The sequence below is a fragment of the Vipera berus genome (assembly GCF_964194415.1).
Source record: "Vipera berus genome assembly, chromosome: Z".
Lineage (NCBI taxonomy): Eukaryota > Metazoa > Chordata > Lepidosauria > Squamata > Viperidae > Vipera > Vipera berus.
Genome location: NC_138205.1, coordinates 131792468 through 131810744, shown reverse-complemented (window position 1 = coordinate 131810744; position 18277 = coordinate 131792468). Strand labels below are relative to the sequence as shown.

The 18277-nt window shown below is 54.3% G+C and overlaps 1 protein-coding gene and 1 long non-coding RNA gene across 5 annotated transcripts in view; both read left to right on the top strand.

Moving 5' to 3' along the window:
- Positions 1 to 18277, top strand: part of LOC308678096 — a 112503-nt gene that overhangs the window by 38260 nt on the left and 55966 nt on the right. The gene's annotated exons all lie outside the window — the stretch shown is intronic.
- PTPN23 (protein tyrosine phosphatase non-receptor type 23) overlaps positions 1 to 18277 on the top strand; it is a 113634-nt gene that overhangs the window by 89262 nt on the left and 6095 nt on the right. For 2 of the 4 annotated variants that reach the window (XM_081344881.1, XM_081344880.1), the window contains exons 2-11: positions 1 to 161; positions 1534 to 1613; positions 3467 to 3581; positions 3937 to 4002; positions 4916 to 5061; positions 6675 to 6995; positions 10226 to 10380; positions 11668 to 11819; positions 13501 to 13680; positions 14991 to 17124. The exon at positions 1 to 161 is cut by the window's left edge. In XM_081344881.1, coding sequence (XP_081201007.1) covers positions 61 to 161; positions 1534 to 1613; positions 3467 to 3581; positions 3937 to 4002; positions 4916 to 5061; positions 6675 to 6995; positions 10226 to 10380; positions 11668 to 11819; positions 13501 to 13680; positions 14991 to 17124 — 3450 coding nt within the window. In that variant the 5' untranslated portion in view covers positions 1 to 60. The remainder of the gene's footprint in view (positions 162 to 1533; positions 1614 to 3466; positions 3582 to 3936; positions 4003 to 4915; positions 5062 to 6674; positions 6996 to 10225; positions 10381 to 11667; positions 11820 to 13500; positions 13681 to 14990; positions 17125 to 18277) is intronic. The other 2 variants (XM_081344879.1, XM_081344878.1) reach the window with 1 other exon arrangement.

The following is an 18277-nucleotide window of genomic DNA, read 5'->3' as shown; positions in this document are numbered from 1 at the left end:
GCTTCTTCTCCTTGCAGACGTTTCCCGACCAAACTAGGGAACGTCATCAGGGCGAGTAAAATGCAGAATGACGTAAGATTTGAACCCGGCTCTTTCTTGCAGGGCCAGCCCGAAACGGTCCAGGAGGCGCTGAGGTTCACCATGGACGTCATCGGAGGGAAGTGAGTGCTTGGCCCAGCTTTCCGCCCCGTTGTTTTTGTAGTTCCTTTCCCCCCCACCCCCCCCCAAAACCAAGCCAACCCCCCCACACACACCTCTCTTTTTTTTTCCTTCCCCCTGAGTATAGGACAGGAAGTCCTCGACTTACGACCGCTCAAAGTTGCAACAGCACGGGGAGGGGGGGCAAAAAAAAAAAAAGGCAGTTCGGGCCGTCTTTCTCGCGACCGTTTGCAACATCCCTGGGGATGACGTGATCAAAATGCAGACAGTTTGGCAGCCGACTCGTGTTTATGACGGTCGCCGTGATCCAAATTCAGACGCCTGGCAACCGAGGCGTGGATCTAACGGTCGCAGCGTCCCGGGGTCCCGGGATCGAAATTCAGACGCTCGGCAACCGACTCGTATTTATGATCGCTGCAGAATCCCGGGGTCACGAGATCAACATTCAGACGCTAGGCAAGCGACTCGTACTTACGACGGTCGCAGCACCCCGGGGTCACGGGATCAAAATTCAGACGCTGGGCAAGCGACTCGTACTTACGACGGTCGCCGTGTCACGGGGTCACAGGATCAAAATTCAGATGCTGGGCAAGCGACTCGTACTTACGACGGTCGCAGCGTCCCGGGGTCACATGATCAAAATTCAGACGCTTGTCAATTGACTCGTATTTATGACGGTCGCACCATCCCCGGGTCAGGTGATCAAAATTCAGACACTTGGCATTTGACTCACACTTATGACGGTCGTAGCATCCCGGGGTCACGTGATTAAAATTCAGACGGTTGTCATTTGACTCGCATTTATGACGGTCACTGCGCCCCGGGGCCACGTGATCAAAATTCAGACACTTGGCAACCGACTCATATTTACGACGGTCACAGCGCCCCAGGTTCACATGATCAAAACTCAGATGCTTGGCACCCGACTCGTATTTACGACGGTCACAGCGTCCCAGGGGTCCCGTGATCAAAATTCAGACGCTTGGCAACTGACTCGTACTTACGACGGTGGCATGATCCCGTTCTGTGACCAAGCTTAACCGTGTGACGAACTTCACAACTGCAGGGATCCCCTTAGGAGCCCCGGCGAAAAAGGCAGTAAAATGGGGGGGCCAAACTCGCTTCACAGCTGTCTCGCTTAGCAACGAAAATTTTGCCCTCCTCTGTCGTCGTAAGTCGAGGACTTACCTGGGCTAACCAGAATGGAGCCTTTCCTTCCGTCCCCATCGGCCTCACCCAGTTGTGTGGAAAGATCTTTGGGTGTGTCCAGAAGGGGCGGCTGGAATCTGGTGGCTGCTGCGAATCCTGTGGAAAGGAGAGGGGGCCACTTGGTGATCTAACGAGGAGTTTTTCTGAGCTTTTCTTCCTTCTCAGGTACAATTCGTCCAAAAAGGATAACGATTTCATCTACCACGAGGCTGTCCCTGCTCTGGATACTTTGCAATCCATTAAAGGTAATGGGGAGTGGGCTTCCAATCCCATAATCCCCCAGCCGGCCTGCTTTAAAAGGGGTGGACTTCAACTCCCAGAATCCCCCCAGCCGGCCTGCTTTAAGAGGGGAGGAGTTCCAGTCCCAGAATCCCCCAGCTGACATGATTTAAGATGGATGGGCTTCAACTCCCAGAATCCCCCAGCCGGCCTGCTTTAAAAGGGGTGGACTTCATTTCCCAGAATCCCCCAGCCAGCATGCTTTAAGATGGGTGGGCTTCAACTCCCAGAATCCCCCAGCCGGCATGCTTTAAGATGGGTGGACTTCAACTCCCAGAATCCCCCAGCCGGCATGCTTTAAGATGGGTGGACTTCAACTCCCAGAATCCCCTAGCCGGCATGCTTTAAGATAGGTTGACTTCAACTCCCAGAATCCCCCAGCCGGCACGCTTTAAGATGGGTGGACTTCAACTCCCAGAATCCCCCAGCCGGCATGCTTTAAGATGGGTGGACCTCAACTCCCAGAATCCCTCAGCCGGCAATTTAAAAAAAAAAAAACGAAACAGCAAAGTAAAAATTCACAGTTTGATAAGTGACTCCAGTTGACGTTTAATTTACAAAATTAGGCTTGTGTGGTTCAATTTTTGTCACTTTGGGTCCAAATAAATCCTCAAAAAAGTATCAGCCTTGTAAACTGTTTACTGACCGCCCAAAGTTACAAACACACACACACACACACACACACACACACACACACACAAAGTGACTTACGACCATTTTTCACACTTACGACCCTTCCGGCGTCCCACAATCGCAATTCAGAAACTTGCCGACCGACTCGTAGTTACGACGGTCGTGGTGTGCCGGGCTCCTCTGTGATCCCAAGCGAAGTCAGGGGAAGCAGGATTCCCTTAACGACCATTATTTGCAGTGATTCACTTAACAACGTTGGCGGGAAAGGACATAAAACGGTGCAAAACTCAAATTTTTTTACTGGGGAAAAAAAACCAAAAGCATTCTCGTACGTCCTCGTCTTAACGACCACAATTGAGCCCAAAATTTCCATTGTTAAGTGAGACATTTGTTATGCCTCGGATATTTGAGGCTCCTTTGTGGTCGCTATTTGTTATCCCTCACTTAACTGATATTTGGGGCGCCATTGTGGTCGCTATTTGTTATCCCTCACTTAACTGATATTTGGGGCGCCATTGTGGTCGCTATTTGTTATCCCTAACTTAACTGATATTTGGGGTGCCATTGTGGTCGCTATTTGTTATCCCTCACTTAACTGATATTTGGGGTGCCATTGTGGTCGCTATTTGTTATCCCTCACTTAACGATATTTGGGGCTCGTAAGTCGAGAACATACTGGTATGTTTTTTCCCCCCTCCCCCTTATAAAATGAGTAACCATGAACAGGGAGTCGTCTAATTACGCCCATTCATATAGTGACTATTTGAAGTAACTACGATTTGGGGGGAAAAGTGACTTCGGTCCCTTTTTCCCACTGAACGACCGTCGCCGTGCCCCCACCGTCACCAAACCCAAAATTGGCTTGGCGATTGTATTTTTGACGGTGGGAAGCGTCCCCGGGGGGGAGAGGCGAGGGATGTCTGGCCATCCCCACTTTGGGACTTTCCCAGCATGGGAGACCGGATCCATTTAACGCCCGGGCGATTCACTCAACAACCAAAGTTCTGAGTTCCCCTCAGAACCGAAACAGTTGTAAAAAAAAAATCCGGGCGTGGTCTGCTTTACACTCCTGGAAAAATCTGCTGTTGACTGCGGTCGTAAGTCGAGGAGCACCACTCGAAGCCTGGGGGGGGAGAGGGGGAGGCTCTTGTGAGCACCTCCTGTCATTGCTGCGTCTACCCCGCAGGGGCGTCGTTGGTCAAAGCCCTCCCCGTCAACCCCACCGATCCAGCCGTAACCGGGCCGGATATTTTCGCCAAGCTGGTACCCATGGCGGCCCACGAAGCCTCGTCGCTCTACAGGTAAGGATGAACCCGCTTTGGACGGACGCCCGCGGCTTCCACAAGGGCGTGAAGCTGTTCTCCCTTCTAGTGGCCGGAGGTTCCACAGGACTCGAACTCTTCCCCGCTGCTGCCAATCATTTGGCCTCGGCTGGAGCCCCCCGAAGCTCCTCAGGGGAAGAGTCGAGTTCCATCGGGTGGCGGTGAGTCCCACCGTCCACCCTTCAGAAGCTCAGCTCAGCTCCGGGTTCGGATCCGACCAGAGCGAAGTCCTTGACGGTGTTCCATCCTGAAACTCCAGAAGCTGAGTTGTCTTCTTCTCCACCTGAAGTTGTCTTCTCTTTTTTTTCCTCTCTCACATGTTTCTGGTCCTCAGCGAGGAGAAAGCCAAGCTGTTGAGGGAAGTCATGGCCACGATTGACAGCAAGAACGAGATCCTGGAGTATGTCTTTTTTTTTTTCTAAAGACGGGTTTGGGAAGGGATGAGGGATCACATAGCCCATGCTCAAAAGCCCGGGAAGGAAGAAAGAGGGATCCTTGGACAGGTAGCGATTCGCTTAGTGACCGAAATTACGACGGACCGTTTTTTCACACTTCGCTTTATGACGGTCGCAGCGTCCCGGGCTCACGTGATCAAAATTCAGATGCTCGGCAAGCGACTTGTATTTACGACGGTCGCAGCAATCCCGGGCTCCCCTGGTCCCCTTTTGCGAACAGAATCAATGAGGAAGCCAAATTCATTTAACGTCCGGGTGGCTGACTGAACAACCGCAGAGATTCACTGAACGGCGGTGGCCAGAAGCGTCGTAAAGTGGGGCAAAACTCCCCCAGGTCTCACTTAAGAACGGAAAATTTGTGCTGCCTTATTTACGGTCGTAAGCGGAGGACCGGTGGCACGTTCTTTTTTTCCCCCCTGTAAAAAAAAAAGAAAGGGAATATCCCTGCAACGTGACTCCTCAACTTCACGACGCTTCCTTTAGCGACCAAAGTCACCACGTCCGTGAAAACGGCGGCTTTGCCCCCCTCCCCCCCCCAACACACACTTCACGACCGTCGCAGCAACGCCGGGGCCGACGGATCCAAATTCAGACGCCCGGCGACCGACTCGCATTTGTGACGGTGGGGGCGGGTCGTGTAAGCCCGATTCGCTTCACGACCGTGGGACTGCGGGGGGAGGGTGTTCCACTTAACAACAGTGGAAACGAGAAAGGTCGTCCAAAGGAGGCGGAGGGGGGGCCGAAAGTCAACTGAAGCGATGGAAAAGGTTGGGGGAGGGAAGCTTCCCCCCCCTTGCGGTCGTAAGTCGAGGACTTCCGGCGCAAGCCGGGATTCAACCGGGTTTTTTCTGGCGCTAGGCAGTTCATGGACTCACTCCAGCTGGACCCGGAGACGGTGGACAACCTCGACATGTACGACCACATCCCGCCCCTCTTGATGGAGAAGTGCGCGGCCCTCAGCGTACGCCCAGAGACCGTGAAAAACCTGGTCCAGTCCATGCAAGGTAAGGGTCCCGAGGACGAATCCTGCCCTGGCGGAGGAAGAAGGGGGTGCGCGCGCGCGCTAAATTGTTGGGTTCTTGGTTTGGGGTGGGGGTGGGCTTCCCTGGAGGGGTGGGGGAAGCGCCGGCGGGCAGGCCAAGCACTGGCAGGGAAAGAAGGGAAGCTCGGAGAACACTGAGGACTAGCAACTCCAGCCTGAGCTGCCTGACCAGCTGAATTGTGGCGAGGAGAGGTTGGAGCCCAGTGGGGTTGAGAAACCCCTTTTTCACATCCCTCTCTCTTTCTCTTTTTTCCCCCTTCCTCCCTCTCCTTCGTTCCTCCCTCCCTCCCCTCTTTCCTTCTTTCTTCTTTTTCCCTCCCTGCCTGCCTTTTTCACATTCCCCTCTTCTCTTCCATCCCTCCCTTCCTTTTTCACCTTCCCCTTTTCCCTCCCCGCCTTCCTTCTTTCCTTTTTCACATTCTCCTCTCTTTTCTTCCTTCCTTCCTTCTTTCCTTTTTCACATTCTCCTCTCTTTCCTCTTCTTCCTTCCTTCCTCCCTTCCTTTTTCACGTTCCCCTTTTCTCTTCCCTTCCTTCTTTCCTTTTTCACCTTCCCCTTTTCTCTCCCCTCCTTCCTCCCTTCCTTTTTCACATTCTCCTCTCTTTTCTCTTCTTCCTTCCTTCCTTCTTTCCTTTTCACATTCTCCTCTCTTTCCTCTTCTTCCTTCCTTCCTTCTTTCCTTTTTCACATTCCCCTCTCTTTTCTCTTCTTCCTTCCTTCCTTCTTTCCTTCCTTTTTTACATTCCCCTCTTTCCCTCCTTCCTTTCCTTTCTCACATTCCCCTCTTTTCTCTTCCTCCCTCCCTCTTTCATTCTTTCTCGTCTTCCTCCCTCTCATTCTTGTCTCCCTCCCTCTCATTTTTTCTTGTCCTCCTTCCTTCTTCCCTTCCTCCCTCCCTCTTTCCTTCTTTCTCGTCTCCCTTTTTCACATTCCCCTTTTTTCTCTTCCTCCTTCCCTTCCTCCCTTTTCCCATCTTGCCCGTCTCCCTCCCTTTTTCACATTCCCCTCTTCCTTCTTTCCTCCCTCCCTCTCTCCTTCTTTCTCGTCTCCCTCCCTCCCTTCTCATTCTTTCTTGTCTTCCTCCCTCCTTCCTTTCTTCCTTTCCTCCCTCCTTCCTTCCTTCCCCCTCTCCCTCCCTCCCTTCCTTTTTCACATTCCCCTCTTTTCTCTTCCTCCTTCCTTCCCTCCCTCCCTCTTTCCTTCTTTCTCGTCTCCCTTCCTTTGTCACATTCCCGTCTTCTCTTTCTCCTTCCCTTCCTCCCTCCCTCCCTCCTTCCCTCCCTCCCTCTTCCCTTCTTCCCCGTCTCCCTCCCTCCCTTTTTCACATTCCCCTCTTCCTTCTTTCCTCCCTCCCTCTCTCCTTTCTCGTCTTCCTCCCTCCCTTCTCATTCTTTCTTGTCTTCCTCCTTCCTTCTTCCCTTCCTCCCTCCCTCTTTCCTTCCTTCTCGTCTCCCTTCCTTTGTCACGTTCCCCTGTCTTTTCTCTTCCTCCTTCCCTCCCTCCTTCCTCCTTCCCTCCCTCCCTCCCTCTTCCCTTCTTCCCCGTCTCTTCCCTGCCCCCCCCCGAACCCGGCAGTCCTCTCGGGCGTCTTCACGGACGTGGAAGCCACCTTGCGGGAGATCCAGGAGCTGCTGGAGGAAGAGGAGGCCCGGGAGCGAAAGCTGCGGGAAACGCTGGGCCGGCCGGAGCCCTCCCCCTCGCCCTCCCCCTCCCCGCCGGCCGGGCTGGGCGAAGTGGCCAAGGAGTGGGCCAAGTACCGGGAGGCGCACGGCAAGGCCAGCTTCACCAACACGGAGCTGCACAAGGCCATGAACCTCCACATCGCCAACCTCCGGCTGCTGAGCGGGCCTTTGGAGGCCGTCAAGGCTGCCCTGCCCTCCCCGGGACTCTCCCAGGGTAGGCGGGGAGGAAGTAGGGGAGGAATTCAGGAAGGAGAGGGAAGAGGGGGAAGGAAGGAGGGGAGGGAGGGAGGAAGGAGAGGGAAAAAGGGAGGGAGGGAGGGAGGAATTGAGGAAGGAGAGGGGAAAGGAAGGAAGGAAGGAGAGGGGAAAGAGGAAGGAAGGAGAGGAAAAGGGGAAGGAAGGAAGTAGGGGAGGAATTCAGGAAGGAGAGGGAAGAGGGGGGAAAGGAAGTAGAGGGAGGGAGGGAGGAAGGAAGGAGAGGGAAAAGGGAAGGGAGGGAGGGGGGAATTCAGGAAGGAGAGGGAAAAGGGAAAGGAAGGAAGGAGAGGGGAAAGGGGAAGGAAGGAGAGGAAAAGGGGAAGGAAGGAAGTGGAGGAATTCAGGAAGGAGAGGGAAGAGTGGGAAGGAAGTATGGGAGGGAGGGAGGGAGGAAGGTAGGGAGGGAGGAATTAAGGAAGGAGAGGGAAAAGGGGGAAGGAGGTATGGAAGGGAGGGAGGAAGGAGAGGGAAAAAGGGGAAGGAAGTATGGGAGGGAGGGAGGAAGGAGAGGGAAAAAGGAGAAGGAAGGAAGTACGGGAGGAATTGAGGAAGGGGAGGGAAAAGGGGAAGGAAGTATGGGAGGGAGGAAGGAGAGGGGAAAAGGGGAAGGGAGGGAGGGAGGAATTGAGGAAGGAGAGGGAAAAGGGAAAGGAAGGAAGGAGAGGGGAAAGAGGAAGGAAGGAGAGGAAGAGGGGAAGGAAGTATGGAAGGAGAGGAAAGGGGGAAGGAATTAAGAAAGGAGAGGAAAGGGGGGAAGGAAGGAAGTACGGGAGGAATTAAGGAAGGAGAGGGAAAAGGGGGAAGGAAGTATGGAAGGGAGGGAGGAAGAGGAAAAGGGGAAGGAAGGAAGGAGACGAAAAGAGGAAGGAAGTACGGGAGGAATTAAGGAGAGGGAAAAGGGGAAGCAAGTAGGGGGAAGGGAGGAAGAGGAAAAGGGGAAGGAAGTACGGGAGGAATTAAGGAAGGAGAGGGAAAAGGGGGGAGGGAGGAAGTACAAGAGGAAAAGGGAGAGGGAAAAGGGGAAGGAAGTATGGAAGGGAGGGAGGGAGGAGAGGAAAAGGGAAGGAAGAGGGAAAGGGGGAGGGAGGAAGTACGGGAGGAATTCAGGAAGGAGGGAAAAGGGGGAAGGAAGTATGGAAGGGAGGGAGGGAGGAAGGAGAGGAAAAGGGAAGGAAGGGGAGGGAAAAGGGGGGAAGGAAGTAAGTACAGGAGGAATTAAGGAAGGAGAGGGAAAAGGGGAAGGATTGGGGTTAAGGGTTCAGGATGAAGGCTTCGGATTAGGGTGAAGGGTGAGGTTTAGGAATCGGTGAAGGATGAAGGGTTAGGATTAGGGTTAGAGATTGGGATTACGGCTGAGGGCAAGGGCTAGGGTTGAGTATTAGGGCTAGGATTTGGGGTAAGGGATTAGGACTAAGGATGAGGCTTAGGAATTAGGGTTAAGGATTAAGGGTTCGGATTAGGGTGAAGGCTGAGGTTTGGGAATCAGGGCGAAGGATTACGGATTAGGATTAGGCTAAAGGTGGGGGTTAGGAATTAGGATTAAGGGTTCGGGCTGAGGGTAAGGGTTAAGGGTGAGGATTAGGAATTAAGAGTTAAGGGTTGTGGGCGAGGATTAGAAAGGACGCTTCAGGATGAAGGGTGAGGATTAGGGATAAAGGATTAAGGTTTAGGATTAGGGTTAGGATTGTGGTTGAGGTTTAGGAATTAGGGTTAAGGATTAAGATTAGGGTTAAGATTAGGATCGGGGATTAGAGTTAAGGGTCAGGATTAGGGTCGAGGGTTAGGGCTAAGGAGGGTGGATGAAGGATTAGGGTTAACGGTGAGGGTTAGGGTTGAGGATGAGGGTAAGGGTTAGGATTAGGGATTAGGGTTAAGGATTAAGGATTTGGGTTAAAGGTGAGGGTTAGGAATTAGGGCTAAGGATTCAGGGTTCAGATTAGGTTTAAGGGTTAAGGATTACGGGTTAGCATCAGGGTTAAAGGTGGGGCTTAGGGATCAGGATTAAGGGTTAGGGATGAGCATAACGATTAAGGTTAAGGATTTAGGGTTAGGGTTGTGAGGATTAGGAATTAAGATTAAGGATTAAGGTTAAGGGTGAGGATTCGGAATGAGGGTGAAGAATTGACGAATTACAGGTAAGGATTAAGGGTCAGGATTAGGGTTAAGAGGGAGGGTTAGGATTACGGTTGAGGTTTAGGAATTAGGGTTAAAGATTGGGTTAAGATTCGGATTGAGGGATTAGAGTTAAGGGTTAGGATTAGGGTTGAGGTTTAGGAATTAAGGGTTAAAGATTGGGTTAAGATTAGGATTGAGAGATTAGAGTTAAGGGTTGGGATTAGGGTTGACGGTTAGGGCTAAGGAGGGTGGATGAAGGATTAGGGTTAACGGTGAGGGTTAGGGTTGAGGATGAGGATAAGGGTTAGGATTAGGTTAGGAGGATTAGGGATTAGGGTTAAGGATTAAGGATTTGGGTTAAAGGTGAGGATTAGGAATTAGGGCTAAGCATTCAGGGTTCAGATTAGGCATAAGGGTTAAGGATTACGGGTTAGCATCAGGGTTAAAGGGGCTTAGGGATCAGGATTAAGGATTAGGGATGACGGTAACGATTAAGGTTAAGGATTTAGGATTAGGGTTGTGAGGATTAGGAATTAAGGATTAGGGTTAAGGGTGAGGATTCGGAATTAGGGTGAAGAATTGACAAATTGCAGGTAATGATTAAGGGTTAGGATTGAGGGATTAGAGTTAAGGGTTAGGATTAGGGTTGAGGTTTAGGAATTAGGGTTAGATTGGGTTTAGATTTGGATTGAGGGATTAGAGTTAAGGCTTAGAATTACGGTTGAGGTTTAGGAATTGGTTAAAGATTGGGTTAAGATTCGGATTGAGGGATTAGAGTTAAGGGTTAGGATTAGGGTTGAGGGTTAGGGCTAAGGAGGATGGATGGAGGATTAGGGTTGACGCTGAGGCTTAAAGTCGAGGTGGGTAAGGGTTAGGGGTTAGGATGATGATTAGGGATTAGGGCTAAGGATGACGAGTTCGAATTAGGCTGGACGCTGAGGGCGAAGGATTAGGGGTTAAGGATTAGAGATTAGGGTGGAGGGTGAGGATTAGGAATGATGGAGTTAAGGGGTGAGGGTGAAGGCTGGCCCGCCTTAACACCCCAACCCTGACCCGGGTTCTCACCTTCAGACGACCAGCAAGCCATCCAGAATCTGAAGCGGATGCTGGCCAAAGTCCAGGAAATGAGGGACCAGCGGGCGTCGCTGGAGCAGCAGCTCCGGGAGATGATCCAGAAGGACGACCTGACCACCTCTTTGGTCACCACCGATCAGTCCGAGATGAAGGTGAGAAGCCGGGATGCGATCGTGGCTTAGTGGATTTCATCTCCCAGAATCCCCCAGCCGGCTTCCACTCCCAGAAGCTCCAAGCTAGTCAAGATGTCCTACAGACGTCTCTGAGATGCCTCCATCTAACTGTGGTGTCGAAAGCCCCTTGAGGACAGGAGATTGGAGAACGTTAGCTCGCCCATTTCCTTGGTTCCACCATGTTTTTGCAAAAGGTCCACTGCCAGAAGCATCCAGGATGGCCACCTCAAAGAGGTCCACCCTCAGATGTTTCTAAGATGGCCACATCAAGCTGTCCACCTCTAGAAGCTTCTAAGATGGCCACCTCAAGAGGTTCATCTTCAGAAGCTTCTAAGATGGCCACCTCAAGATGGCCATCTCCAGAAGCATCTAAGATGGCAACCTCAAGGGGTCTACCTCCAGAAACCTCTAAGATGGCCAACTCAAGAGGTCCATCTCCAGAGGTTTTTAAGATGGCCACCTCAAGAGGTCCACCTCTAGAAGCTTCTAAGGTGGCCACCTCAAAATCGCCAGTAGCATCTACGATGGCAACCTCAAGGGGTCCACCTCCAGAAACGTCTAAGATGGCCTCCTCAAGGGGTCCACCTCCAGAAACCTCTAAGATGGCCACCTCAAAGGTTTCATCTTCAGAAGCTTCTAAGATGGCCACCTCAAGATGGCCACCTCCAGAGGCATCTAAGATGGCAACCTCAAGGGGTCTACCTCCAGAAACTTCTAAGATGGCCACCTCAAGAGGTTCATCTTCAGAAGCTTCTAAGATGGCCACCTCAAGATGGCCACCTCCAGAAGCATCTAAGATGGCAACCTCAAGGGGTCCACCTCCAGAAACTTCTAAGATGGCCAATTCAAGAGGTCCACCTCCAAAACCTAAGTTGTCCACCTCGAGATCTCCACCTCCAGAAGCATCTAAGATGGCAACCTCAAGGGGTCCACCTCCAGAAACTTCTAAGATGGCCAACTCAAGAGGTGCATCTCCAGAGGTTTTTAAGATGGCCACCTCAAGAGGTCCACCTCTAGAAGCTTCTAAGGTGGCCCCCTCAAAATCTCCAGTAGCATCTACGATGGCCACCTCAAGGGGTCCACCTCCAGAACCTTCTAAGATGGCCACCTCAAGATCTCCACCTATAGAAGCATCTAAGATGGCCGCCTCAAACCTTCCTCCTTGCCTCCATCTTCTCCTATCTTTCCATCTCTTCCTCCTCCTCCTCCTCTTCCTCCCACGTCTTCGTAGCTTTGGCTTCACTCCGCGTCCCCTCTTCTTTCCAGAAACTCTTTGAAGAGCAGCTGAAGAAGTACGACCAGATCAAGGTCTACTTGGAGCAGAACCTGGCCGCCCAGGAGAACATCCTCAAAGCTCTGACCGAGGCCAACGTCAAGTACGCCGCCGTTCGCAAGATCCTGGCCGAGGTGGAGCACAAGTGAGTTGGAGGGCGACGGGGCGGGAGGGGACCCCCACCCCACCCCAACCCCAAACTCGGTTGAGTAGAGTGGATCTTGGCTGGTCAGGAGGACTGGTGGGGGGGACTGGGACAGGTCCACGTGGATGATTCACAGAAAGGTCCCTGGGGCTGTCTTCAGCTGGGTGGTTTCGTTGCAGACGTTTTGTGACCCAACTAGGGAACTTCATCAGTGCTGGAAGGGAATGGGGAGGAAGGAGGAGGAGGAGGAGGAGGAGGAGGAGAAAGAAGAAGACTGTGAGGTCCTTGGTGCTCGTTGTCTTTTGGGTGGTTTCCATGCAGACGTCTCATGACCCAAGTAGGGAACGTCATCAGTGCTAGAAGGGATTTAAACACTACTATGAAAATAAAAGCAAACTCCATTCCGTTCTAGCCCTGATTATGTTCCCTAGTTGGGTCATGAGACATCAGAGAGCACCAAGGACCTCATAGTCTTTCTCCTCCTCCTCCTCCTCCTCCTCCTCCTCCTCCTCCTCCTCCTCCTCCTTCTCTTCTTCCTCCAGAATTACGGTCATGCTGATCGTTCAGTGGATCACCACCTGACCACGATCGTTTTTACGATCTTTTCTGCGGTCGCCGTAAAGTCAACCCCGCTGCCTTTCAGCCTGTCCATTCATCGCAGGGGGGTGGGTGGGTTTGCCGGACACCAGAATTAAGCCCCAGTTTCCTGGCACAAACTCTCAAATCGTGGTCACGTAATGCCAAGAGCCGCAAAGGCGGGCCGGTTTGCCCAATGCCCGAACGCGATCGCGTGAACACAGGCGATGGGCCGATAGCGGTCAGAGCTTCAGAATGTCGTTCTAAGTAGCCCTCAACAAGCCCGTCGTAACTTTGAACACTCGTAGGTTGAGGACTCGTTCTACAGTTGTCCCTAGACCAAGGGTAGGCAACCTTGGCTCTTTTATGACTCGTGGACTTCAACTCCCAGAATTCCTGAGCCAGGTTTTATGACTCGTGGACTTCAACTCCCAGAATTCCTGAGCCAGGTTTTATGACTCGTGGACTTCAACTCCCAGAATTCCTGAGGCAGCTCGCTCAGGAATTCTGGGAGTTGAAGTCCATGAGTCATAAAAGAGCCAAGGTTGCTTATCCCTGTCCTAGACTTACAATGCCTCATTTGCAACAGTTCACAACAGCACTGGGGAGGAAAAGTGACTTACAACCGATCCTCGCCCTTACAACCGTTGCGCCATCCCCGCAATCAGTCATCTGATCCAAATTCGGACTGCTTGGCAACCAGCTCGTATTTATGACGGCCGCAGCGTCCCTGGGGTGTGTGTGTGGCGTGTGTGTCACGCAATCCCCTTTCCTGACCAAAGTCAACGAGGGCGCCAGATTCGCTTTTGTTGGCCCGCCCCGCGATTCGCTTTGCGTCTGCGGTGATTCGCTTAACGACGGTTGTAAAGCGAGACAAAAACCAATGCCTGGCTCGTTCCACATCAATTTTTGGAGGCCGGGCCGCGGCTGCTCGTTGAGCGGCCGTAGTCATTTGGAGCACGTCTTGTCGTTGGCTTCAAAAACGGTCGCTAAGCAATCCGGTCATAGGTTCGGGGACTTTCTGCCTTTTGACGGGCGGGAAGGACACCGCCGGTCTGCCCGGGTGAGTCTCACCCCTCTTTTGTTCCCCCCCACCCCGTTGCAGGTGGAACACAACCCTGCAGACCTTGGTGGCTTCCTACGAGGCCTACGAAGACTTGATGAAGAAGTCGCAAGAAGGCAAAGAGTTTTACGCCGACTTGGAGAGCAAAGTGGGGAAGCTTCTAGAAAAGGCCCAGGCCGCCTGCAAAATGGCCGAAAGCAACCGCCAGCAGATCTTGGAGAAGTAAGCGACTCCTTAAACGGAAGCGGGACGGGGATGACTTCCTTTCGAGCGGGAGTTTCTGTTCTGGGGGGGATTCTGGGAATTGTTCCCCTCATACAGCAAGATGGCTGAGGGATTCTGGGAGTCGTAGTCCTTCCCTCGTAAAGCGTGCAGGCTGGGGGGCATTCTGGGAGCTGAAGTCCTGCTCCCTTAACGCCGGCTGGGGAATTCTGGGGGTTGAAGTCCAACACTCTTAAAGCATGCCGACTGAGGGATTCTGGGAGACGAAGTCCTTCTCTCTTAAAGCATGCCGGCTGGGGGATTCTGGGAGTTGAAGTCCTGCTCTCTTAATTCTGAATTCTGGGAGATGAAGTCCTTCTCTCTTAAAGCATGCCGGCTGGGGGATTCTGGGAGTTGAAATCCAACACTCTTAAAGCATGCCGGCTGGGGGATTCTGGGAGTTGAAGTCCTGCTCTCTTAATTCTGGCTGGGGAATTCTGGGAGATGAAGTCCTTCTCTCTTAAAGCATGCCGGCTGGGGGATTCTGGGAGTTGAAGTCCAACACTCTTAGCATGCTGGTTGGGGGATTCTGGGAGTTACTCAGATTAGACAGAATCCGGTTTGCGGGCACGAGTTGAATTATGACACTCCGGAGGAAACGGAGCCCTCATTAGTCCCCAGTTGGGGGTGGGTTGTGCGATTTGTTCAGATTCTCTTCTGTCTGAACAAACCTTCCTACATCCAATGTCCACAACGGGGTAGCTTGTCGTGGACAATTTGCTGCGCACAATTCGTCGCGGATAACTGGGAGCGGACAACCCATCGTGTACAATTCGTCGCAGAAAACTTTAACGAAAAGCTCATTGTGGACAATTCGCCACGGCCAACTTTCTGCGGACAGCTCATGGTGGACAATTCGCCACCGACAATTCATCGAGGACATCTTGCCGTGGACAATTCGCACCGGATAATTTGCCACGGACAAATGGCTGTGGGACAAATGGCGGACAGCTCAAGAAAAGCAAAAATTAAATTCGGCCAGTAATATACCAAAATTAGTCGTAAAGTCAACCCAGACATACGACCAAAACGGGGTCGCCAATAACAAAAGCAACCGAACGGAACCATTCATACCGCCTTGAATTGTCTGGTGACCGGTTATCCTGCAAACAAGTTGGCTGTGGCGAGCTGTCCTTGACCTTTCCAACGACACCCCTGCGAGATAGGCCTGGCCGAGCGAGCGCAGCCTGCTCCGAATCCCGCGGGGAGCTTTCCCCGCCGAGCCTCCGAGCTGAGCCTCACCGTTTCCGTCTCTGTGTTTCTTTCGACAGGGAGATGAAGAGGAAGCCCCCCGCCCGGCCCACTAGTTCGAAACCCTCTCTGCAAAAGAAAGCTTCGGAGGCCGAGCTGAGCTACGAGCCTTTGAGCCTGTCCTCCATTTCGCTCGCCGACTTGCCCGAGGAGCTGCGCAGCCTCCCGCCGGAGGTCCTAGCCGCTCACCTGGCGCAGCTGCCCGCCGACGCGCTGGCGGCTCTGCGTAGCGAGCCACCGTTGCCCGCCCCTGGCGTCAAGGGTCCGGCGGGCGAGTCTTTTGGGGGAGGCATCCCTTTCCGGCCTCCCTTTGATCCGGGCCAGTTCCCGGTGACCGGACCCCCTCCACAGCCGTACCACTCCACCCGGGTGTCCACCATCTCCGGACATGCTCCTTTCCCCTTACCGGCTCCCCGAAGCTCCGCGCCGTCCCCTTTGCCGAATTCACAGGTCTTCCCGCCGAGGGTTTCCGCCGCCCCGGGTCCAGCCCTCGGTCCACAACCGCCGGTTTACCCTGGGCCCTCTCTGCCACCCCCGAGGACGTCTCCACAGCACGTACCAATGCCTCATCTTGCCCCGGAGTCGGTTTACGGGGTTGGACCGTTGCCGCCATCGAGTGGGGTGTTGTCGGGAGGCCCACCCCCGCCTCTGGCCCTCAGGCCTCCGGCACCGGTACCCGGCCCCTTTGTCGCCCCCCATTTCCCACCGCCCACGCAGGGCGTCTGTCCCGCCACCACCACGGTGGACAGCCTGCAGGCCCCCATCTCCAGCTGCACGGCTCCGCAGGGCATGACCGGTGCTCTCCCCCAGTGGGCTGGGCCTCCTTCCCAAGGGGGCTTTGTGGGGGGGTCTGCCCCCTACCCTTTTGCCTATGTCCCAGCCGGCACGGTTTCCTTCCTGCCTCCTTTCTCCGGCCCTCCGCCCCAGCCCGCCTTCCCGTCGCAGAGACCCCTCCGTCCGCCCTCCGATCGGCCGGCTTGCATGCCGGCGATGCCCACCGTCCTGCCCCCGCAGCAGCTGCCCCACTTCCTGCCCCAGACCCAACAGCCACAGCCGGCCTTCCACCATCCATACCCGTCTCAGTCCCACGGCCCACTGGCGCTCCCAAATCCAGTCCCCCCGCATCCCGCTAGCCAAGGGCAGCTCCCGCTCCAGCTGGGACCTCAACATTATCAGTTACCGCCCCGGGACCCGCTACCGTCCCACTCGGGCAACTTAGCCTTCTCCGTCCCGGCCCCCCGAGGCGTGATGGGCCCCGTCCAGCCGGTGCCCCTTCATCCTCCTGGCGCGGCAGCCTCCCTTGCGTTCACTCCTGTCGCTCCGACGTCAGCTCAGCTCCCGGGAGTCCCTGTAGCGCTGGTGGGCCCTCAGCCGGCCCCGGTTAGCCAGCCTCTCCACCGCGTTCCTCCCGCCCCTAGCCCAGTCGGAGGGGCAGTTCCTCCGCCAGCCCCCTCTCCACGCCCCTCCATGACCCTCCCACCCCCCTGCCTCTTGCCCTCCCAGCTGCCCCCCTCCTCGCTGACTCCCGGAGCTGCATCGTTGCCGCACGGCGCACCCGAGGTCCCATTCCAGCGCCCGAGCAGCTCCACCGACGACCTGCTCTCCTCCAGCCCCGAGAGCCAGCACGGGGGCGCCAAGCCGCCCGTCGGGCAGCCCCTCCTTCAACCCACCAAAGCCGACGCCAAGGACGGCTGGAAGCCCAAAGCCGTCCAGCTGATCGAGAACGACCCATACGAGAAACCGGAGCGTCTTTGGCGTCTCCTGTCCGAGCTCGAACGTTTCCAAGGGAAGGTCTCTCAGTTGGAGAAGAGCCCCGCGCCGGGCACGGTCAGCGAGCTGGATCACATCTGGAGGGAGCTTCAGGAGGCCCAGGAGAAGGACGCTCGGCAGCTGTCCATCGCCATCGCCCGTTGCTACACCATGAAGAACCGCCACCAGGACGTCATGCCGTACGACCGGAATCGAGTGGTCCTCCAATCGGGCAAGGACGACTACATCAACGCCAGCCGGATCGAGGATCTCTCCTCCTACTGCCCCACCGTCATCGCCACCCAGGCCCCGCTGGTGGGCACCGCCTCGGACTTCTGGCTGATGATCTACGAGCAGAAAGTCTCGCTGGTGGTGATGCTGGTGTCGGAGCAGGAGATGGAGAAGGTGGGTCGGGTTGTGGGGGCGATTGGCGTGGGCAGGGCTCGGAGGCCTTCGGCGTTCTCGCCGCTATGGTGATCCGGAGAGAGATCTTGGCAGCAAAAATGCACAGGGCGACGGTCCGGGCGCGCCCACGGTTCTCTTGAGTTTTCGGACCCTCTCCACAAGCTGTGCTGGATGGAGAGAGGGATGGTGTATATATTTCAGAAGGATAAAATTGAAAACTTTGCTGGATTGGCTGCGGTGGGGAGCTGCTACTAAGCCAGGAGAGTCGGGGGGCAACAGTAGCTTTAGAAGCAGCGGGGGGGGGCTTTGGGGGCAGAGAAGGGCTAGGATCCGGGTTGGGCCTTTGCCAGGAAGCAAGGGTGGTGGGATACGCCCTCCACTTCCTCATCCCCTCGTGCTCTCCGCCAACCCCTTCCTTTTTATCACCGATGATGTTATCTGGACACCGACTCCTCCTCTTCGTCCTCCTCTTCGCAATCCCACCTTACGTCTAGCATTGATGATGTTGTTTAGACTCCTCCACTTCTCTTAGTCCTCCTCTCTGCAATCCCACCTCCCTTCTAGCACTGATGATGTTGTTCAGACTCCTCCCCTTCTCTTAGTCTTCCTCTCCGCAATCCCACCTCCCTTCTAGCACTGATGGTGTTGTTTAGACTCCTCCCCTTCTCTTAGTCCTCCTCTCTGCAATCCCACCTCCCTTCTAGCACTGATGTTACCTCCTCCCCTTCTCCTCTTCGTCCTCCTCTTCTCAATCCCACCTTCCTTCTAGCATTGATGGTGTTTAGACTCCTCCCATTCTCTTAGTCCTCCTCTCAGCAATCCCACCTCCCTTCTAGCGCTGATGATGTTGTTCAGACTCCTCCCCTTCTCTTAGTCCTCCTCTCTGCAATCCCACCTCCCTTCTAGCACTGATGAGGTTGTTTAGACTCCTCCCCTTCTCTTAGTCCTCCTCTCCGCAATCCCACCTGTCTTCTAGCACTGATGGTGTTGTTTAGACTCCTCCCCTTCTCCTCTTAGTCCTCCTCTCCGCAATCCCACCTCCCTTCTAGCATTGATGATGTTGTTTAGACTCCTCCCTTTCTCTTAGTCCTCCTCTCTGCAATCCCACCTCCCTTCTAGCACTGATGATGTTGTTTAGACTCCTCACCTTCTC